The 24,302-nt window shown below is 36.6% G+C and overlaps 1 protein-coding gene across 1 annotated transcript in view; it reads right to left on the bottom strand.

Annotated features, from left to right (window-relative positions):
- Window positions 1–24,302, bottom strand: part of prpf6 (PRP6 pre-mRNA processing factor 6 homolog (S. cerevisiae)) — an 86,089-nt gene that overhangs the window by 1,242 nt on the left and 60,545 nt on the right. The window contains exons 12-20 of the mRNA XM_063041376.1: window positions 22,582–22,704; window positions 20,762–20,883; window positions 18,336–18,474; window positions 17,622–17,741; window positions 13,597–13,773; window positions 13,308–13,441; window positions 12,981–13,072; window positions 6,305–6,419; window positions 1,600–1,726 (exon numbers count right to left, since the gene is read on the bottom strand). Coding sequence (XP_062897446.1) covers window positions 1,600–1,726; window positions 6,305–6,419; window positions 12,981–13,072; window positions 13,308–13,441; window positions 13,597–13,773; window positions 17,622–17,741; window positions 18,336–18,474; window positions 20,762–20,883; window positions 22,582–22,704 — 1,149 coding nt within the window. The remainder of the gene's footprint in view (window positions 1–1,599; window positions 1,727–6,304; window positions 6,420–12,980; window positions 13,073–13,307; window positions 13,442–13,596; window positions 13,774–17,621; window positions 17,742–18,335; window positions 18,475–20,761; window positions 20,884–22,581; window positions 22,705–24,302) is intronic.

Below are 24,302 nucleotides of genomic sequence, written 5' to 3'. Positions count from 1 at the left end.
TGTTCATGTAGACCAAGTTGCCTAAGTTAATTCCATTTGTCTGTATGTAGTTGGCTATATCTTTTTAAAACTTTCATTTCACATACCTGTTTAACTAACTTTTCAATATCATAATTATACCCTCTAACACTTCTGCTACAGTACTGTGCAAAAGTCTTAGGCACACATATGTATAGTTAGGGTGCCTAAGACATTTGCAGAGTACTGTAGTAATTTTATGTAATGTAGTGTACTGCTGCTGCTAAAAAAGATTTCATGACTCACATGACTGATGATAAACCTGATCCTGATATGGGTCTCCATTGTGGACTGAGAGTGGAAAGGGAACAGGGAGAAGTGAATCTCGGTTGGGGAGAGAGGAGGGAGTAAGAAGCACCAGACATTCAGTAATGATTAATAAACCAATTGCATGGAATCAAATAACCTTGCCTGGAGTCTCCTCCTGCGCCATCCCACCCGTCACTCCTTCTTTGCCACCTATCCCCCGCCACGGCGCTCCGCCCTCGCCACTTCAAACATCCTTTGCTCCCACCAGATTTACAAACTCACTCTTTGCTCCACATTGACAAATATAATACTGTGTAAAAGTTTTAGGGGAGAAAAGGCTGAGGCCATTTGTTTTCTAAAACTTAAAATCACATAATATACCATTTTCAACTGCTTCAAACAACTACACTGCCATACCACGTTTTTGTTCACTTTTCTGTGATTTGTTATTGTACATCATAAATCTCCATTTGTCCTAAACTAACCCACCACTAAAGATAAAAAAACAATTAGCTGGTTGAGTACTGGGGTTACTTCAGAATGTTTAAATGACCCAAATCCTATTTGTTTATCCTCCCCACACTAGTAATAAAACATTGCAGCACTTATTAAAAGCATATGCAAATATTTTATTCAATATTTTCAACTGAATAGCTGCTTATACATTCATATCTTTCATGTTTCCATACTTGAGCCATGCAAATTTCATATCCTATTCCTTCTCTACATTAGAATCAGAAGACTCTTTTAAATGGACTATAAATTTAATAAGGTGCTCATTAGCTTTCTTCTCTCACTCATGCAGCCTACCACAATCAGATAATGAAATCCTTCAAAAATCCAAGTTACAATGCAAAAAAGGATTTGAATTTTTCACATTTAATGAGTTCAAAGAAAAAGCTGCCTTGCCTTCAGGCTTACTTGGAAATCTTACTCTTCCCACCTGTAAATCTCCATGCTAACAATTATTAGCCAAGCAGAAAGTGCATTTTCAATCAATTTATTTCAAGAATGCCACACATGATTTTAAAAAGGCAGGTATGGATTACTGACATATTTAATTTTTTCTTGGGATATGCTGGTCAATGGCTTCTTAGTGGTAATAGATTATGAAAATATTTCTGTAACTGATGAAGCATATTATCAGTAATTTCATTTTAACTGCAGTATAGAAGCTAACTGCTGATATATCTACTCACTGAACATTTTTGGATAATACTTGACTTTACAGAACAAAAATTGAAAAATATCCTGAGCTAAACATAAAAAATTAAGTATTTTTGTATTAAATACAGAACTCTTCCAGAGATGCAGTGATAAACCCTTAGTTACCTCAGTGCCATGCTGCAACTCAAACTTGTAAAATAGAGCCCAAGCATCTCCAAGGTCAGGGTCAATTTTCACAGTTCTGTGGAACCATTCTCTAGCTTTGGTTATTTTACGTTCACTCCAAAATAATCTGGAAAAAAATAATTGGAAAGCAAATAAAGTCAGTTTTTATGATTACTTGTACTCCAATCTTCTAAAAGACTGAGCAGATATATTAGTTGCTTGAACTAATGAAGGACAGGTATATAGAGCAAATGAATAAATGAATGAATGAAAGAAATTTATTTCGGTCAGTACAAACTTAACAAAATACTTTATTTTCAACCATGATTTCATAGGACAAACTTACAACAAAAAAACAGATATTCTTTAAAACAGACCGAAAGGGTGTAGGCTGAAGCTACAGCTTATTACGTCTACCCCTCTTACTTATACAACAACATATTTGGCGTCAATCATCACACCAAAACAAAAAATTTCATAATCTTTTAACACAAAATCCAATTCCAAGTATCATTTATTTACATTACTCCCATTCATTTTAAATCATGTATTTTATATTTGTTCATTAAATTACTTTTAATTTTTTAAACTTAAGTGTGGTACATGTTTTTAAGTTCTCACTACAACTGTTCCATAGATTCACCCCTCTGACTGAGACAAAAGACAACAAAGACACTAGCACGAGTAATCAGATGAATAAATTCCACAGATAAGCTTGTAAATTAAAAACTATTTTCAAGTTATTAAATATTTTGTGGAATTTTAGTCAAATCAACCTTTTGCTGTGCAGTCATTTAAAATTCAGTCAGAACATTCATAACCTTGTTGCCATTCACAAGAGATACGTTTTGTAAACACACTGATATCTTCAACAATTTCAACTTCTATAGAAGCACCAACATTACTTTTGCCTGAACTCATCTGCTGTTGAAATTCTCAAGCACACTTTGTTCACTCTAAACCCACCATTTCAAAACTCCTGACCTTCTGTAAAATTATGTGGAGATCCTATTTTGCATGTGCCTTTTTAAAAATTCCTGCACAAATCTGGTGCTAAGGAGTTTATGTATGTCCTCTCCATGGAATGCATGGGTTTTCCTTGGGCACTTCAATTCCACAGTCTCAAGTAGTACCAGGTAAGTTAATTGGTCATTGCAATTTGTCACGTGATTAGATTGGGGCTAAATCGGGGATATTGGGGACTGTTGGACCGGCACAGCTTGAAGAGCCAAAAGGACCCACTCCAAGGGGTATCACTAAATTTAAAATAAATAAATGCTATGTGGTTGATGAGACCAACATTTAATGCCCATATCCTTAATCTCTTAAATTGAATGGCTTATTAGGACACTTGAATGGACAATTAAGAGTCAACCACACTACTGGGACTTCGGAGTTACAAACACGGTAGGCTAGACAAACACACCATTCTTCACTCCCGCAAGGACACCACAATATCTGCCAGTTGCATTACAGTGAATGGCATTTTATTTCAAGCTAATTACTATCTGAATTTAAATTACCCAGATGCCACAGTGGGACTTTAACTCATTTGAAGCCGTGTCTAGCCCATTTATTCAGGCTTCTAGGCTACTCATCTACTACAATAAAAGTAGTTCTGCAGTTAATCGCAGCATCATCTCATGCTTACTGACCTACATTACACTAGTGAAGCAACAACTGATTTTCCATCCATGCTTGATTTTCCATCCTTGCTTGATCTTCCATCATTCGTAAGGCTAGTGATGTTGTGGGAATGGAACTGGACTCTCTCACGGTGGTGTCTGAAAAGAGGATGCTGTCTAAGTTGCATGCCATCTTGGACAATGTCTCCCATCCACTACATAATGCACTGGTTGGGCACAGGAGTACATTCAGCCAGAGACTCATCCCACCGAGATGCAACACTGAGCGTCATAGGAAGTCATTCCTGCCTGTGGCCATCAAACTTTACAACTCCTCCCTTGGAGGGTCAGACACCCTGAGCCAATAGGCTGGTCCTGGACTTATTTCCTGGCATAATTTACATATTACTATTTAATTATTTATGGTTTTATATTGATATATTTATACTCTATTCTTGGTTGGGGCAACTGTAACGAAAATCAATTTCCCTCGGGATCAATAAAGTATGACTATGTTTTCAGAACTGACCATAGCCTCACCTCTCAATCGGTTACAGACAACTGCAGTCCTAAAACCCTCATTGATACATGTGCTTCTCCAATTCTGATCTCTTCATTTTTCCCAAAATTAATTGTTTCAAAACTGTCAAAATTTCTTCAACTGTCAAGGAACCAATCTTCCCTTCCTCTAAGATGCTCCTGATAGGTTATTTAGGTCAATTACCTTAAAATCTCTTGTGGTTTACCAGCACATTATCCACTGAACTGTAGTGGCAGCAAATTTTTTCCACCCAAGTATTTTATATTATTAATATAATATATACAGAAGACAGCATCAGCAAATCTTGCAGAAGAGCAGTACATCTGTGATGGAATCTCTCAAAAAAATCCTCGTTCAACTGCATATGCCCAGAAGCCAAAAGGTTCTCCAGAGTTCTTAAGAATACTGATGTAAATTTCACTTTTATTAGCATGATAAATTCTAAGCCATTGTTATTACTACTGAGAACAGAAATAAATAGTATCTACTTAAAATTCATTGTATTGAAGTAATCACACAGAATACTTACATCTATTTTGACAGTCTTTTTAAGGCAATAGAGATATATACACAAAACTACATATTTGGAGTTCATTGATTTTGATCTCAAAGAAGAAATCCAATAATTGAAATTCACTGCTAGCTAAGTTTAATATTTAATTAATAGTTAATTTTAGATATTTAAGAACAAACAGTTGCAAGAGAAAGTTTGTGAACCCTTTGCAATTACCTGATTTTCTGCATTAATTACTCAAAATGTGGTCTGATCCTCACCCAAATCATAATAATTGACAAACTATCTAAACTAATAACACACAATTGCACTTCTTGTCAATACTGCATACACCATTTAAACAGTCAGTCTGGGTTCAAAAACAGTATGTAAAACTCTGGGGTAATGCCTTCTACAAAAGCTACTTGGAGTCAGGTATTCCAATCAATGAGATGAGATTGGAGGTGTGGGTTGTAGAGGTGCCCTGTCCTATAAAATAGACACACAAAGTAAGGTTACTGATGGAGCCTGCTCTTCTCAAGAAACATGTTTATCTGCACCATGCCGTAATCAAAATAACTTTCAGAGGACTTTAGACAAAGAATTGTAGAGCTGCATGAAGCTGGAAAGACTACAAAAGCATTCCTAAAAACTTGTGAGTTCATCAGTCCACAGTACGAGAAATTGTCTACAAATGGAGGAAATTCAGTACTGTTGCTACTGTCCCTAGGAGTTAGCGTCCTGCAAAGATCACACCAAGAGCACAATGTGCAATGCTGAAGGAAGTGGAAAAGAACCCAAGGGTAACAGCAAAAGACCTCCAGAAATCTCCAGAACTTGCTAAAGTCTCTGTTCATGCATCTCTTACAGGAAAAACACTGAACAAGAATGGTGTTCACAGAAGAAACCACTGCTCTCCAAAAATAACATTGCTGCAAGTCTTAAGTTTGCAAAAGACCACCTGGATAAGCCACAACATTTCTGGGATAATGTTCTGTGGGCAGATGGGACAAAAGTTGAACTTCTTGGCAGAAGTGCAAACTGCTATGTGTGGAAGAAAAAGGGCACAGCACACCAACACCAAAACCTTATCCCAACTGTGAAGCATGGTGAAAGGTGCATCATGGTTTGGAGCTGCTTTGCTGCCTCAGGGCCTGGACAGCTTGCAATCATTGAGGGCACAATGAATTTAAAATCGTATCAAGACATTTCGCAGGAGAAGGTCAGGGTAGCAGTCCGTCACCTGAAGCTTAATGGAAGCTGGATGATGCAACAAGACAATAATCCAAAACAAGAATAAATCAACAGAATGGTTTAAAAGGAAGAAAATTAGTGTTTTAGAATGACTAAGTTAGGGACCAGACCTTAACACAATTGAAGTGCTATGGCATGACCTGAAGAGGGCTGTTCATGCAAGGTATCCCTGAAACACTGATGAATTGAAACAGCTTTGTATGGAGGAATGATTTGGAGGAGGCTACTGCTGCTTAAAGCGGTTCCACCAGTTATTAAATTCAAGAGTTGACATACCTTTCCAGCTTGGACTATGAATGATTAAAGAATGCGTTCACTTTTTTGAGAGTTATTAGCTCAGGCAGATTGTGTGTCTATTACTGAGACTTGGATGAAGATCAAACATCATTTTATTAATAATTAATACAGAAAACCAGGTAACTGCAAAGGGTTCACAAACTTTTTCTTGCAACTGTATATAGACTAGATATAATTTCCCAATTTTTAAGAATATATATACTAGTTCTGTGTAAATTTACACCACTGTTTAATAATTATTCCAACTTTACCTAGTGCAGATATAGAACCAGAATCCAACCAGATAGCAAACTAAAAAGGATTGAGTTCCTAGTTTAGGAACATTACTTTGTCAGGTCAATTCAGATTTCACATATGCACTGTATTTCCATAAATACATCACTATAGTCAGATTTTCATTTCCCACAATGCTAATTTTGATAATGTGATGATCTCATACACCATTGCTACATTATTAACACTCCATGGAAAAGGACAACAAGCAAGTCAACGTACTTTGCCACTGCCAGGAGGACGTGAGGATCATGCTCACATTTTTTGAGAGCATCGACGCTTTTGGTCTTCCTTTGTGGTCTTGCTTCCAGGAAAACTGCTTCAGCCCAGAGTATACCTACAATTATAACATTCGGGCACTTAATGCAACAATTTATTTAAATATATAGATAGTTACAATCTTACAATATTGCTCACTAGTAGTTTTAGAATATGATTTCTTACCAGAGGTGGCTTACAATGTATGAACTATCAGCTTCTTAAAGAACTGTCCACTAACTATCTCACCAAAATAACATTCAGATAACAAGTTAGGTATGGTTCCAAATCCAATTTTTTGTCTCTAGCTGCATGATTATAATTGGACTTCTTTTTCCCTCCTTTTCATTCTGTAGTTAATTATAGTTCTTTCTCAAAATATTGGTGCTGGAAAATTTCATTACTTAAGTTTTATTAAATTGCCTTAGATATAAAGTTCACAGTCAAAGACATCTCTCTATAGTTCAGTGCATAAAAATTTTATTCCAAATTTACTTTAATTACATATAATTAAAAATTATAAATGTCTTTTTATCCCCTATTTTGTACAACATTTGAGCAAAATGTCTACATTTTGACAGCTATGTTATACCAAATGTTTTGTTCTGCTCTTTCAGTTAAGATGGTGAAAGCTACAATTTTAAGCGAGAATCTCAGATCGAGAACTATCAGCAATTTTAACACTCTAACCAACCTGAATGTTAGTTTCCCGTCAAAGGACTACTCAGCTCCTATTCAGAACTTGTCAACAAAGGCTTGACATTCACAGAACTCAAAGCTGAAGTGACAGTTCCAAACTTTTAATCAAGCAGATTAAATAACAGATAATTGTTTAAGGGAATCACGCTGCAATTTTCAACATCAAAATGAACCTTATACTAGTGTAACTCAAAAGTTTAGGTTAAGCTTTTGCAAGAATCCTTAGGCAGAAAATCTCAGTGGAAATTCAACACCATTGTTTGAGCTGTTTATATAAATACAAGTGGAAAATGGCATTCATTACAATATGCAGAAATTTTAGAAATTTAACCAACTTGGTAAGTATATCATTAGTTCCAAATTGCTATAGAGAAAAATATTGAGTTGTTTAAGTATTTGAGATAATTGTTTGTAGTCAATTTAACATTTTCCCCTCAACAGCATTCTAATGTACCACCTCCCAAAGGCCACACCAATCAGCATGATCACGAAGGTGCGTGTTACTTGAGAAAATTACAAATCTTTGCCCTACTACTTCTTGTATTTTTTGCTAAAAGACATTTAAGTCTGACAATTGAAGTTGCATATAGAAACAATGCTCCTTTTATGTAGAGGGTCTATCTTGGATCCTGCCAATACTGTATTCTCACACAGGCAAAGATTTGTATACTTCATTAAGACAGTTTGGTATTAAAATGTAGGAATTACACAATTATAAAACTGCAAAGCTGTTGCAGTTTAATGAAATAGATTTCGACTAGAGGAATAGCTTACATCTCAATAAAGCTTACACCTCGGTGGGACTAGGTGAGTAAGAGTTCGGCACGGACTAGAAGGGCCAAGATGGCCTGTTTCTGTGCTGTAATTATTATATGGTTATAAATGTCAGAGCTCCAGCAAGGACCTAATGACCACTGCAGAAAGTGGGCACAAATCTTACAAAGATGTAATAATGTGACAGTCTAATTAGTTTACTACTTTTATATTCTTCATAGTTTACATTATTGGTCAATTATACTCCATTAAATATCGCTATTATTTTTTAAACAAAGTAAACAGCAATAAGCTGTAATGTAGTCAGATCACTGCTCAAGCAAAAAAAATCAATAGGACCACTGTTTTAAAAAAACGACATGATTGGTATAATGCCAATAATCATGAGGCCAGTCTTTTAAAATCCAGTAGAAACTGGTTCAGCTTGTGCAATAAGGACTTGAGCAGCAGGCTAATGTAATGTATTGGGCACAAATAACAAGGTTCAGATTCTGCTCTATCATTCCTTTGTTAATATTCTGTTCTTGTAGGTCCCTGACACTTTGTATAAGCAGTACACCTTTTAATGCTTTCTAGTTAGTTTCAGAGCAAAATTTTTGCAAGTTTTATGGTAATTTGACACCTCAAGGACCAATTCTATCCATCAGTGATAGACTGGAAATTCTTTACAGTACTGTAACTGCTGCACTCAATATCTACTTTTAAACACTGGTAAATAGAATAGCAACCTCTGTACCCAATTGTCAAAACAAATTATTGCCTATTAATACACAGACCATTCACTCTGTTGAAATTCTCTGTGCAACTATCTGGCTGACCTCAGAGCTCTGCACCTTCATGCAGCCTCTACTGTCCCATCCAAAAAAAAGATTTAATATTAGATATAAAAATTGATCGCAACATTTCTGTAACACTCAATTTTCCACAAAACCGCAGGCATCTCTACTTTTTTTAAATGAGATTCAGATCCTACATTCTCCCTGTTACAGCATAGCTAGACATTGCCATTGTGCTTTCTAATAACGTTGCCTTTGCATTTTCAACTTGTTGTAATCCTACAAGGAATCTTAAAAGGACAAAATAACCAAACTGAGAGAATGAGATTACACTATGTTAGCTGTGAACTCAAATGACAGACCAAGTGAACAGTCCAAAATGTAAATTAAATCTCAACATGAATTCATGTTACACTGCAATTAAACTTCAACACAAACATCAATTTTAAATCAAATCGATGCTCAGGTAATAGTCAAACAAAAGTAGTGTGTCAACTGATATCTGCTGCTTCCCAAGCATCAAGTTAAATACACTTTTGCCCAGCCATTAGAAACTGCAAAATGGGTCAATTACTATGGGAGTTTTTGAATGTGAGATTTTGATTAATCACTGTAAATATGTTGCTTCACTTATATTAAATTACACGCAGCAAAAGCAAACCAACTTTTAAATGGAAATTAAAGGAAACCATTCTAAAATGCAACCAAGTGTAACCAGTTATTCCACATAATCACAAGGTAAAATGGACAAAGTGACCAAGCCAGCAGGAAAGCTCACAGGAATATTTATTTTAACTAAGTTTTGAACCTTTATGCTGTTATGAATAAAAGTTTTTCAAAAAACAAAATGTTTCAATATACCTTGATGTGAAAAATCTCATATGCTTTATGTGATTTATAGAGTTTCTTTTTCTGAGGATTACACAGTGCACCCAACCCAAGAGTCTAGGACAAGAGGGCACGACTTCAGGATTGAAGGATGTTCATTTAGAACAGAGATGTGGAGAAATTACTTTAGTCAGAGGGTGGTAAATCTGTGGAATTTGTTGCCACGAACGGCTGTGGAGGCCAAGTCATTGGGTGTATTTAAGACAGAGACAGATAGGTTCTTGATTAGCCAGGGCATCAAAGGGTATGGGGAGAAGGCAGGGGAGTGGGGATGACTGGAAGAATTGAAGCAGCCCATGATTGAATAACGGAGCAAATGGTCTACTTCTGCTCCTATATCTTATGGTCTAAGTTCTGACCTTGCACCAAGCTAAAACAATTAGCTTTTTTTCTGGCATTTGTATAAACAGAAATAAAAATTTTTGCCATGGCTCATTAGATCAAATTGGAGTAGAGGTGAAAAACTGCATATAAATTGGCACATTTTCTAAATCCAAGCTTCCACAGTAATTCATAAAGTTAGTCCAACTCTTAAGGTACCTAGGGCAAAAATAATGGTCAAAAAATGGAATCATCACATATGGAAACTATGATCTTTAAGTGTGCATTTTCCTTTGAAATTGTTACATTTTGTTTAAAACCGCAATGTGTGTGTTGCATTAATTTCTAAAATTCATTTTGTCGCCCTAATGAGAAATCCCTAAATCTAATGAAAATGTTCCAAATATACTATACACAAAGCGATCATATGTAGCACCTTCAATATTTCAGAACAATAGAAATACTTTAGTAGCAAAAATAAGAAGAGGCAATATTAACTAAAAATTACAATTCTAAAACAGGTGCAATAACAGAGATCCAGAGATATAAATGCATTGTTTGCTGAAAATGACGAGGTAAGTTGAGAAAATGTTTTAGCAAAGCACGAAAACCAACTTGAAACCACCAAAGCCAATAATTCTGCTACAATGAGTTTTGTGTTTAGTTTTTGGCACCACACTGTAGCAAATTGAAGGCTTTGAAGATGAAGAAAGAAAGAAAGCTCAAAGATTCCAGAAATGACAAACTTTAGCTATGTGGATAGAATACAGAAGTAAGGAAGTTGTGGGTGACAGACAGAAAGTAGTGCAAAATTGTTCCAATTAGTAGAAGTCAATAACAAGGGGATAGGGAATGAAGGTGAAGTGATTGACAAAAGAACCATAACTAATGAGGAAACATTTGCCTGTTTACATCAGTACTGAGGTCTAGAGGGTTGAGAGCTTCAAGTTCCTAGGAGTGAACATCACCGATAGCCTGTCCTGATCCAACCACATAGATTCCATAGCCAAGAAAGTGTACCAGTGCATCTACCTCCTCAGTAGGCACAGTTGGCCTCTACCTCCAACTGTAATTAAGAGTTATGGGCTCAGCTCAACACATCACAGAAACCGCCCTCTCCTTAATGGACACTGTCTACACTACTCACTGCCTAAGTATCAATGTAATCAAAAATACCACCCACCCTCGAGATTCTCTTTTCTGCCTCTCCCATCAGGTAAAAAGACGAGGAAAAAAGCCTAAAATGGATTATTCAGCTCATAATTTACTTTATAATGACCTTGTACCTTATTGCCTTCCTTTCTCTAACTTTTATTCTGCATGGTTATTGCTTTTCTCTCGTACTGATGTGATGATTTGCAGTGATGGCATGCAAAACATCTTTTCATTGTACCTCAGCACAGGTAATAAGGACCTGCAATGCAATGCCAACCAATGTTGTGGCAGGAGATACATTGCAGCATTTATAGGAAGGTGGATAAACATCAAAGGTATGAGTTTGCAAGACAAAAGGGAGAAGGCTAACTGGATTGCTGTTACATAGAGCAAGTGGAGGCTTGGAAAGCTGATCGGCCTTCCTGTATGCTGCAACCATTTTGTGATTCTGAAGCAAATAAAATGAAAAACTATTTAAATTCCTAAAGTGAAAATAAAAAGATAATGTTAGCATCTATGGACGGAACATTATTACAGCAAATTGAGAACTAAAGTCACTATAGTTGCTGAAGGTAACTGCTGATCTGTTCCACTCCAATTCAGAAACCCAGAAGTAAAATACTTCAGATACCACAAATTTGAAATACAAGCTGAAAATGTTGGAAATACAAAGTCAGCAAATTAATGAAAAAATACATGAAGAAATTTAGGTTTTTGACTTTCTATTAGCACTTTACAGCCCTATTTGCAAGTTAAATCAAAGCAATCCTACTACAGAGGGATTGCATTCCTAAAAAAAGTTTGTATCATGATTTCCCATTATGCAAGTCCTAATAAAAAGTGACAATCTGCTGTTTTTTTTCTCCTTGTGTGCATTTTGCTAATTTTCCACACCCTCACATAAATTTCATAAAATCTACCCCCAAATTATAGATTTTTTTCTATCACCTTATAAGTACACTCAGTTTCTAAATTCTTGGTCTGTCCATGGATGTTTTTCAAAAAAAAAAATCAACAGAATTTCTTTAATGCACTTGGCTACTTAGCAAGCTCGATGGCATTACAATCACTCAACAAGAATTTCCTTGAACTGATGTTTGGAAAGGGAAGTTCACACCATAGAGATCACTGGATCACTGATAGCTGTAAATTCCAGTGATAACCCTAAATCTGGACCAAAATATTCATTTCAATAGATTATGAACATTGGATTTCTTTTCCTCAGAAAAACAGGAAAGCCCCTAACAAAGAATATTGTTTTGCCAGGACTGAAGTGAGTGTTGCTGCAAAAGTAGTTCTACTGTCAGGGCAATAGCAGAGGTTCAATTACTGGAACCTCTCACTTCAATTACCAGTTTCAAATTTCAACTGTTCAAGAGGGAAACAACAGAGGAAAATAGGATTTGCAACTGATAGAATTTGCAAAAATAGAACAGGATTTTTCCAATCATGGCAAATCTTGTAATTTATATAACATTCTGGCTCCAGAGCAATACATCACAAGAACAAAATACAATTAGAGCTGTGCAATGAAGCCAGCTAACTGCAGTATTTAGTTATTGATAGAAATGTGGATAGTTGTCTCAGATTTAAGTAAACTGAAATCTTCAGGGTACACAGAGCTTCGAAAAATAGAAGGCTATGCGGTAGAGAAATTCTAGGCAGTTTCTAGAGTAGGTTACATGGTCGCCACAACATTGTTGGCGGAAGGTCCTGTAATGAGCTATAGATTTCTATGTTCTATGTACACGCAGAGAACAAAGGGCTCCACAATAATGTCAGTAATTTACAAAAGTTGACAAATATCCTACTGAGGAAACATCTTATGTACTCTAGCTATACATACGCGCCTAAGAATTTTGCACAGTACTGTTTTTTTTTGCACTGTTTTATATATAAATTGGGATTTTTTTTTAAAAGAAAAAAATGGAAGTAAACTAACCTACCAAATGGTGACCAGCTTTAATGTACTTAAGTAAAAACATCAGTACTCTCTTTAAATACTGATGTCCTTTTAAATAACTTACCAGAGTTAGAACATTCTTGAAGGGCTTTTGCCATTAATGTATTTGAAATATTCTTCAGACCAGCCCTGTATTCTAGTCTTACAGATTCCAACCTGTCATAATTAGAAATATTTTACAGGCAGTCATTCTATATATAAAGTATCAGAAAAACAAAGGCTTAAGTAAATGAAATGGTTTAAGTAACGCAAAATGCAACTTATTTTCAAGTGAATATTTTAAACAGAAGGAAGTTAAATGCTTATTGCACCATTTTACAAAATTGCGTTAAATCACGCAGACATCTGTGACTATCATGTTGCTAATTAAAGTCTCACATTTTTTTCATACCATAACTCTGGATTCTGTGGGTTTTTAAGGCGTGCTTTCTCTAATATGGCTCTTGCTCTTGTAAGATTGCCAGCTTTTTCTTCAAGTCTCGACAAAAGCAACCAAAGAGGACTGGAATGGGGACATTTCTTTAACTGTATATAAAAAAACATTAAAATGCAGAATTATTTTATGGACTTTTAAGGTATCACTTCAGTACTGCAGAAATTCAGATTAAGGATTGACAACCTGTGCTTTCTGTAAAAACAGATTAATGCATATTTAATCACTAGCAACAAAGCATACATACCCCTTGATTATATGATTCACGAGCTTTCTCTGTATTTTCAACCTGGTCTTCAATTTGACCTTTCATCATCCATAACTTTGGAAAGTCTTCATAATGTTTTAGTGCTTCATCACACAACTCTCGTGCACGAGGAATATCTCCTAACACCCATTCTAATTTCACAGACTTCATGAATACCTACAATATAAAGAAAAATCATCAGTAATAAGTCCCTTATTTCAGCTAGAAAATCAGAACCTTAACGAGCATGCAGTCATCCAAATGGAAACCAAAAGGTGGATTACTGGCCTCTAATCCTCATGTTCTGAAGAGTTTTTTTTTAGAAGATAATTCTGTGTTGATGTATGGTTGGGCAAGATGAGAAATGATGGCAAGTTAGTTACCATTAGGTTTTAGTCTAACCATGAGGAACATTCGTGACGTCATTTTTATTTTTCATCATATTATTTATGTGCCTAACTGTTTATCTTTGTTATTTCCTGTTGGCAATATAGTGGATTATGAAACAGACAAGTGAAAAACGAAATGGAATCCTGTGGACTATGTGGCAGCAACTTGATGACCTAGAGTTTGCAGATGACATCGCCCTACTGTCTAGTTCTAACCAACAGATGCAAAAAAAACACTCTTCACCACTAACTCCACCAGCTATAGACCCATAGTGATGAGAGATACAACCGTGGAAGAAATGACTTCCTATGTCTACCTGGGAAGCACTGAATATATATGGTGGAACAGATGTCAAAGCCAGCATCAACAATGCTGGAGTAGTTTCAAAGTCTTGAAGAAAGTGTGAATATCAAGGAAAACAAATATCAGAATCTTCAACACAAATGTTAAAACAAGGCTCCTATATAGCTCTGAAACCAGGAGAACAACAAAGACGACCTACAAAAACTGCAGACTTTCATCAACCAGTGCCTGAGAAGGATCCTAAACATGAGATGGACTGACAAAGTAACCAACCAGACACTGTGGGAAAGCACCAATTAGGAATCCATAGAGATACAAATACGCAAACAGAAATGGAGGTGGATTGGCCACACCTTGAGAAAGCCATCAACATCACCAGGCAGGCATTAAAATGGAAAGAGGAAAAGAGGATGCTGAAATAACACATCGAGAAGAGTTGTCGAGGCCAAAATTAGATGTGGTGGACACTTCTGGTCCAACCTCTAGAAATTGCAGAGGATGATGGAGATGGAAGTTTATCGGTGGCCTATGATTCACTGGGAGCTACGGGCCCAAGAAGGTGGTCAACATGCTAACAATACCAGGCTGTTGTTAAAAGGCAATAGGTCTGGGACTTCCACACATGCATTGACAATTGCACAAGTTCCTTAATTAATCAGCAAGCAACATAAAGTACTGTGCAATGGTCTTAGGCACAAGTAAAAAAAAATCTGTAAAGCAAAGATGCTTTCAAAAATAATGAAAGGAAAAGTTTCTAAATATAAAAAAAACTATGAAGAGCAGTAAACACAAAATCAAAGTAATATTTGGTGTGACTACGCTTTGCCTTTAAAACTGCATCAATTCTCTTCAGTACACTGTTGTGCAGTTTTATATAATCATCTGGTAGATTGTTCCAAGCATCTTGGAGAACTTGCCACAGCTCTTCTGCTGTCTTACTTGCTTTTGTCTCTCCAAGTAATCCCACACAACCTCAATGATGGAGGCCATACCATCAGAAATCATATAAAAATCTAGAGTGCCTAAGACTTTTGCATAGTACTGTACATTTCAGTTTACTTCACTGTTGACTTCCCCCTCACCTCCTTCCCCAGATATCCTGGGGTTGAACTGACTTGTAAGGCTCTCTCAATTTCAATCTGTGGGGAGGCGAGCTGGTGAGGAGTGAAGAGCAAATTGCACTCTCAGACTGGTGCCAGTTTTTCACTGATAGATTAAGTGTTTGAGGGTCTGATGTCTTTGTTTCCATTTTCTGAGTGGGCGATATGTTAGTTTACGTGTGAGGGAGGGGTTGGGGATCTGGGGTCTGATGTTCTTGTTGCCGTTTTTCCCATGTGGGTGATCTATTAATTTTTGTGTGTCAGAGAGGGGATGGGGGTTTGATGTTATTATTGCTTTTCTTTTGCGATGGAGGGTGTTGGGGGTTGATGTTCTAGCTGCTGTTTTCCAGGAGGGTGATCTGTTAATTTTTGTGCAAGGGAGGGGTTGATGCTTTTTCTTTCTTTTCCATGACTTCCATGTTTTTTCTGTATAACAAAATGAACCTCTGATTGGCAAACGTCAATAAGTTTCAGTCCTGCTGTTACTTAGAACACAGATGGAAAATTGTTCTCCACTCCTAGCCAACAAATTTAGTAGTTGCACACTGGCGTGATGATCTTGAAATTTCAGGCACATGTTCTGAATCAATGATAAACAACTGGAAAAATCAAGGCCATTAAACAGGAAACAAACATGAAATGACAAACCTTGAGAGAGAAAAATCAATAGATTTTAGTATTTGCTGTAAAAATTGCTTTTGCTAAGCAAGTAAGTTTGTAGGTTAAGTTGCCAAATGAAAGATTGTAAAATTTGAAAATAAAGACATTTCAAGAGGACTAGAATATAAAAGCAAGGATGCAATGTAGGATGTGCTAACATTGGACAGGGTTCAAAAGAGGTTCATGAAAATGATTCTGGGATTGAAAGGCTTGTCATATGAAGAGTGTTTAATGCTTCTGGGCCTGTACTCACTGGAATTCAGAAGAATGAGGGGTGACCTCATTGAAACCTATCCAACATTGAAAAATCTCGACATAGTAGATGTGGAGAGGATGTTTCCCAGTGGTAGGGAAGTTCAAGACCAGAGGACTTAACCTTAGAACAGATGGGTGTCCTTTTGGAACAAACATGAGGAGGGATTTCTTCAGCCAGAGACTGGTGAATCTGTGGAATTCGTTGCCACAGGAGGTTATGGAAGCCAAGTCATTGGGTATATTTAAGGCAGAGGTTGATAAGATTCTTGATTAGACAGGACATGAAGGAGTACGGGCAGGAAGCAGGAGATTGGGGCTGAGAGGGAACATGGATCAGCCTTGATGAAATGGCAGAGTAGACTCGATGGACTAAATGGCCTAATTCTGCTCCTATATCTTATGGTCTTATGAGCTTGGATTTTAGATCCAATTTATGCAGTAGCTCCAATGTTTTGTCATTACATTAAATCACAAAGCTGCAAAGCTATTGCAGGGAGATTAGGAATGGAGAGGGAGACTAAATTATAAATGTTCACAATATTTTAAAATTTCAGAAAGGCCAATATTTCAACTCATTTCTGGTTACCTTGAAAAGGCAGCATTATCCAGTTGCTTTAGACCTTGCAATCTTTTGTATCACAGGAATGAAAGATTCCCACGATCTTATTTCATTACAAGTTTTTTACCCAGCAACAGATATGGAACAAAGAAAAATCCCCAGGTCAGGAAAGTGTGCATTTTCAAGGAGAATTTGAGGTAGCGAGGGTTCCATACATTTCATGGCCTATACAGTATATTTGAGATGGTTGAGGCTGTGGGTTTAGGCGCTTCATGAATTGCTGCTATATATACTATTCCTCAAATAGGGGGAAGGAGTAAATGGATATATTGCCTATTAAGCAAAATGACTTTCAAATGCTGTTGTACCGATTCAAAAACTGGGGAGTATTCAATTACCTCCTGATAAGCAAGTCATCACAACCAATATGTGGTTGCTGTTGGTATCAAGTTAGAAAACATTGAGAAATTAGTACAAGGACTTAATTTTTGATTTCTACCACACAGATTTAAAATAGAAAATTAAAACTAAGGTTGTTTTCTTAAGCATGAAAAGATTGAAAATAGGTCACTACAGATGATAAGTAGTTGCAGTGACTTTTGTGATTACAAATCAAATGTTAAAAAAGGAGCAATAGATATTTTCTTTAATATTTAACACCTTTTTTCCTAAGTATACACATATGTTGCAGAGTTACTACAGGTGTTTTCACTCCAAAGGAAATAAAGTTTATTTGAAAATGTTTGATATTTACTTACTCTTGCTGTTGGAGCACTACTCCTAGCTTTAGCCAGAAGTCTTCGTGCTCTTTCATATTCATTGTTCTCAGACTCCAGCTTAACAGCCGCCAACCAAATTTCTTCACTGTTAGGGTTAGCCTATTACATAAAAAATGCAAAATAAAACAGAAATGGGTTTACTAAATTTTGCAGTTGAACCAGTTTCTTTTAAAATCACTTCAAGTTGTTAAAAGCCTAAACTTTTTTCAGAAATATCTCAGAGGCACTTCAAACTTACAAAGTTTATAAAACAGTTGGCAAAGTGCAGCAAAACTCACACTTTGCTACAATTCTGCAAACTTATCCCCAGATTCATAATATGAATTTCTCATGTTATGAATGTTTATGAAGGTAGAAGGCACAAGGAGGGAGATAGAAAATCTCGCTATCTAATCCACCTTACTACATGAATGTTAAAAAGTGAATAGTTAAGGTGCTGATGCAAGAAAGAGACAATTATAAAAATTAATCCAGTTTAAACACCAAGTCTGTTGATGCTAAACCTTTAAGTAAAGATCTAACGAACTATCATCCTGAAACATTAGCTATTTTTCTCCCCAGAGAAATTATCTAACTTCAAGATTATTATGTCATTTATTTCTGTTGTTGAATAATTTTGAATAACATGTCTTCAACATATTTAAATCAGGTCTTATGATTTCAGCAATGACAATAATCTTCAATCAAACAAACCTGAAAAGCAAGTGCAAGAATACTTCTGGCTGCAGGCACATCTCCAGCTAACCACTTGGACTTGGCACCCATTAACCAAAGAACTTCTGCTTTTGGACAGTGAGCCACAGCCCTCTGTAAAAGTCCTTCCAAGGATTCCCTGGGGAAAGAAGTATTATTTAACTACGAATACTCTTACGGATAATTCAGGCAAACTCATTATATATTCAGAAACACCACCACTCCAATAAATAATCATTATTCATGCATGCAGTGTCCTGCACTATATTGAAAATTATTTACATTCATTTATTAATTAGACAATTTGATAGACATTAATGCAATCCTTTGTAACTTGCTCTATCTACAAATGTTTAGAATGTATCATATTTCCATTGTCCTAATTGTCTAAAACATATTTTAGCTAAAAATATACAGGTCAATATTTATATTAAAAAAAACAAATCATGTTGAGCCATTTATCATATTATGTTGTTACAAATGTGGTTATATACTGACAAATTCCTAGAAAGCCAAATACAGTAAACAAAGTGATCTGTACACTCAATTACTAACACAGATTCCAACACGTACAAAATCTTCATGGGCTAGACATTATTTATGATATAATTTCAACAATAATGGGTCAAAAAACATAGACATATTAGGAATAGCCAGAAATGGCTGTGTGTGTGGGTGGTCATGTTTTACAAACATGCCTGAGTTTTTTTTTTTGAGGTGGTGACAAAGATGATTTATGAGGGTAGAGCCATGGATATTATATACATGGACTTTATAGAAAAGCTTTCAACAAGATATCTTGTAGAAGATTAAGGCACATGGGATCTATGGAGGCTTGGTAGTTTGGACTCAAAATTAACTTGCCATAGAAGACAGACCTACAATAGGGCTACAACCTTGTTATGGTTTGGAGACTTGCATGCATCAATGACCTGGAGAGTTGTACTGGCTGGAGTCAGGGCTTTATGATTTGGCTGTTGTTAGGGTCACCCATGCCAAACAGGTCAAAGGGTAGAGGCCAGACTAACAGTGGTCCACTAGTCCTGCAGGTTCAGGGGTTTAGCTCAGGGCTAACAATCCTAACTGGTAAAACAAAACTGTTATGGAAACAGCAACGAAGAACCCTGCTACATCTGTATGCAACGATATTCCTGAGTCTCCATCTGGAACTTGCATGAGTGACAGTAGTGAAAACAGACAGGAAGCGACTGACATGATGAAGCAAGCCCTGAATACTGCCAGAGATGAAGAATCTTCAATGCTGCTCTCAATACCAGTGCCACAATGGGCAATAAGTACAGATGACAGTCAGCAGTGGTGAAAAAGTGTTATTCTGACTTGAGTTCTAACCAGTGAAGTTCCACAAAGAAAAGTGACGTGATTTTGTTGAAAATCAAAATGACGAAAAAAAAAGCAAGGTGAGAAAGATAAAAGATTCATCAGGAAATAGACCAGTTAGAAATGTGGGTGAAGAAATAAAAGATGCAGTTTAATCTGAACAAGTGTGAGGTGATGAAATTTGGGAGATCAAATGCAAGAGGAAAGTACGCAGTAAATGGTAGTACCTGTAGGAGCACTGAAGGATCTTTGTATGAAGGTCTATAGCTCCCTGAAAGTGACATCAGAACTAAACAGGATGACTCAGAAGGCATACAACATACTTGTCTTAATCAGTCAGGGCAATAAGTATAAAGGGGAGGCAAGTCATGTTGCACGTGGGTGAACTCTTTGATTAGACCACATTTGGAATATTGTGTGCAGTTCTTGTTGCCGCATTACAGGAAGGATGGATAGGCTTTGGAGAGAATGCCAGGATTAGAGAGTATCGGCTTGCAAGGAGAGGTTGGACAAACTTGGTTCATCATCTTTGAAAAGAAAATAATGCTACAAAGACACCTCACTGAAATGCGTTGTTCTTCCCTTCTGGAGTAAACCACCATGGATTGATGCACAGTGAATCAGAAATTGCACCAAACCAGCTGAACACAAGGATAATACAAGGATAATACAAAAAAATCTAGAACACCATCTCAAGAATGATATTGCAGGTTTCTTTGCAACACTTAAGAGAAGTTTGGTTAAGTTCTCGGATCGGAGGGGGATGAAGGTCTCTTGTCCAGGTGTGGGTCGATGAGACAAGGCAGAATAGCAGTTTGGCACGAATTAGATGAGCAGAGAGGCCAGTTCCTGTGTTGTAGTGTTCTATGGCTCTGAGTGCTTAAAATCACGTTAGATCATTCAAGATATTGGACGGTAGCAGCTTTGATCCTACTGGATTTTCATGCAACAACAGCAACAGGATTCAGTCTGTAAATAATAATTAGGTAGCCCAAAAAAACCATTTCTTATATTAAATACAGTAAGGTAAATTTCTGACCATATTTGCCAAACAATGATGCTGGTAAAATATTTCAACTTCATACTACCTGGTGCCATAGTTCTTTTCAAAATAGGCTGCTCTTAACCACACACTTTTTTTGCTTGGGAAGACTTGAAGTGCATGTGCATAGATAGCTCGCGCACATTCAAGAGCTCCATGAGAAATGCACTATGAAAAAATAAAAGCAATTTCAGATTAATTTCTGATATCAATCATCTTACATAGTTGATAACTTCTTGAAGTAAACATAGAATATATTTATGAATATAAGCAGTTGAAGTGTTAATCTGAAGATCCAAACATTTTCTACTGCTGTTCAAGTTGCATTAAAATAAGAGTTAACCTTACCACAAATTGAATCATAGCCAATATCCCAAAATTAATATTTATGACATATATACCAACAAATAACCCTTTGGACACAGTTTCCTAGCTTAATTATGACAATGTACAGCTATTATCCTTGGAAGAGAATCTGCATGTGTTAAAGCATCCCACTGCATTATGTATACGTTTCTGGCACACAAAAGATCCATATACCCAGTCGAATCGAAACAGCTCTGAGAGCTTGAAATTAAACCAACTTTCTTTCCATTCTTTATACTTGTTTCCACTGGTACTGATCCAAATGTTTCTCTAACAATCTCAAGCATTCCCTGTGACAGAACATATCAGGTTGTAATTGAAGAGTTTCTCATCTCGCCTCATTCTCATGACTGTCATTCCACAACCTGAAAGCTAACTAAGGCTGAAAAAAAAACATTTAGGGAATAGTGACAAAAATACTCATTTGCTATTAAGTTTACAAAGAGAAAACACAATTATCGTTATGAATATAGCATGCAAATTATGAAGTGATCTGAAAGTAGTAAATAAAGTTGTTCTACTAATGAGTAAACACTAATGCATAATGGAACAGAATCCTTATGTGATTTGTAAATAAAGGATGAACATGCTGTATCAAACCAAAACAGAGCTGTACAATTAATCTGCATCAAGTTGAAAGAGACCTATATACGGGAAAGAAAAACGAAGAATCAAAAAATAATTCAGGACTACAAATGGGAACAGATACTAAGAAAAGAAGGGGGAAAGAAATTTAAAAATATACAATACAAATCATTTTCCTTTTGGTTTTGATAAGTATAAATTAGCAAGGCAATTATGAGCTTAAAGATGAAAAGATGAGACCGTAATGGAAATAAAACAAGTTGACTGGTTAAAACAAATGTTATTTTCACAGTTAAAAAAGACGCACTGGCATTTTGGTGGATTTCTTACAATTTTTATAAATCAAAATCAAAGAAACTTTTTAAAACTTTCACTGCACAAGGGCATTAAAAGTGGCGATATGACTATTGCTTGGGCAATTTTTTCAAAGACCTTTAGATTTAGCAATTGCCATTATTGAACAGGAAACTTACAAACATTACTCCATTGTTTAAGAAAGGGAGAGGGAAGCCAAGTTTCTAACAATCTTAACAAATTCTGACATTGGAAACCATTAAAATCTCTTGGGTCCCAATGAGAGTACTTGTTTAGTAGTGAAGTTCAACAGATTCATTACATTAACACGCAGGGGAATATGGACACTCTTGGTTTGCATTTCCTAGCAGCTCACCATGTTCAGCATTTGAAACACTGAACTGTAGGAGAACATAGTGTTCTCCCTTCTGATACAATGTGCAAAAATGTCACGTTTCAAACAATACAACAATAAATTAAAAATGAAATCTGTTTATAAACTAATTGGAATGAAAAAAAACTTTGCTCTTAGGTCACCAGGGGAAAATATATTCCATGAATCTTAGCACTCTATCTTAACTGTAATTTTCTACTAAAATCTAACAAAATCGCCATTCTTACACTTTCTGCATCCTCCATCCAAGCATGTTTCCGATCTTCCTCTTCAATGCCAATTCCAATAACAGCCCGAATAATAGCTTGACAGGTGGCAACACTACCTGCCCTATCACATTCTTCAGCATCCTTCAAAAGGGCAAAGATTAAATAAGTCAAGATTTTCAACAGTAAACACTTTATATGACTGCACATCTACAGTGTAATGGAACAAAGACCATCATCCTCGACCTCGAGGGACAGCCACGATGACGACAGTGTATCATACTGTACTCAGTTTAATTTATAGTAAATATCTCAAATTATCAAATATGCAAATTGTTATGTACTGATCATAATTAGACCAAAATTTTACAAATCAAAAGGATGAATGCAAACAAAATGCTTTCTCAAAGAAGGGAACTGCAGAGCCATACATTCAGAACAATACGATTCCTAGATATTAAATTGAAAACTAACTTAGTGCTTTCCCACTTTTCAGATGTCGTAATACAAATTGGTAAATGAAAATTTTCATTATTGCAGCCAAACCACTCTGCTTTATAACTGAAATAAGTAATGAAAGAATTAGCATTTAATAGTGCTTAGTCAGTTTGGTTCCTAAGGTTGTCATAGCCAGGGGTGGTAGTGGGGATAAGTTCCCACTATCCATAAAGTGCTCCAAATGGCGTGTGTCTTCAACAATCTCTGACAACCAAGTTTAACTCTTGGCCTTCGGAACCGTTTCTACGGACAACAGAAGGGGCAAAGGCGGCCCACTGTTGCCTCAAAACCAGCTGTTTTGGGCAGGTGGGGCCCGTCAGCTTTGGATGGCAACCCGCCTAAGAGAAAGAAAACTGATTTTAAACCTCCACTGCCTTGTGGCCATAACCACCCATGGGAAAGGTTTTAGAAGTAAACCCAGAGGAATAAATCTGGAGCTGGGGTCTCTAAGGCAGTCTGATGTTGTTTACAACTTCATTCTGCCAACTTCTACGACGACACTGATGCTAAACTGTACTGGTGCTTGCCCTTCCCTTGGACTACATCAGTGATGTGGAGAGGGGGAAACCCGCTGCATGGGCAACAGCGGTTCTTCAAATTTTTCCGCCCAGGCTTGTACCCTGAAGAGGACACTCCAGCATTGCTACTCAGCAATGACACAACACTGCAAGGGTAAAAGGACATTGATGGCAGTTATATAAAGGCATCCCAACAGTGGCTGGGTGGTGGACCACATATTATAGAAAGGTGAGTCAAAAGGGCAATGTTACAACAGTCATGGGAGATTTTAACATACAGGTCGATTGGAAAAATCAGGTTGGTAATGGATCTCAAGATAGAGAGTTTGCTGAATGTCTATGAGATGGCTTTTTAAGGGCAATTTGTCATTGAGCCTACTAGGGGATCAGCTATACTGGATTTGGTGTTATGTAATGAACCAGAAGCAATTAGGGAGCTTAAGGTAAAAGAACCCTTAGGAACCAGTGATCACAATATGACTGAGTTCAACTTGAAATTTGATAGGGAGAAAGTAAAGTCTGATGTAGCAGTATTTCAGTGGAGTAAGGGAAATTACAGTGGTATGAGAGGGGAGCTGGCCAAACTAAATTGGAAGGAGCTGCTGGCAGGGATGTCAGCAGAGCAGCAATGACATGCCTTTCTGGGAAAAATGAGGAAGGTGTCGGACATAGGTATTCTAAAATTGAAGAAGTATTCAAATGGTAACATAGTACAACCATGGCTGA

This window comes from Mobula hypostoma, chromosome 2, assembly GCF_963921235.1.
Source record: "Mobula hypostoma chromosome 2, sMobHyp1.1, whole genome shotgun sequence".
Taxonomy (NCBI): domain Eukaryota; kingdom Metazoa; phylum Chordata; class Chondrichthyes; order Myliobatiformes; family Myliobatidae; genus Mobula; species Mobula hypostoma.
This window is presented reverse-complemented; position numbering and strand designations above follow the sequence as displayed.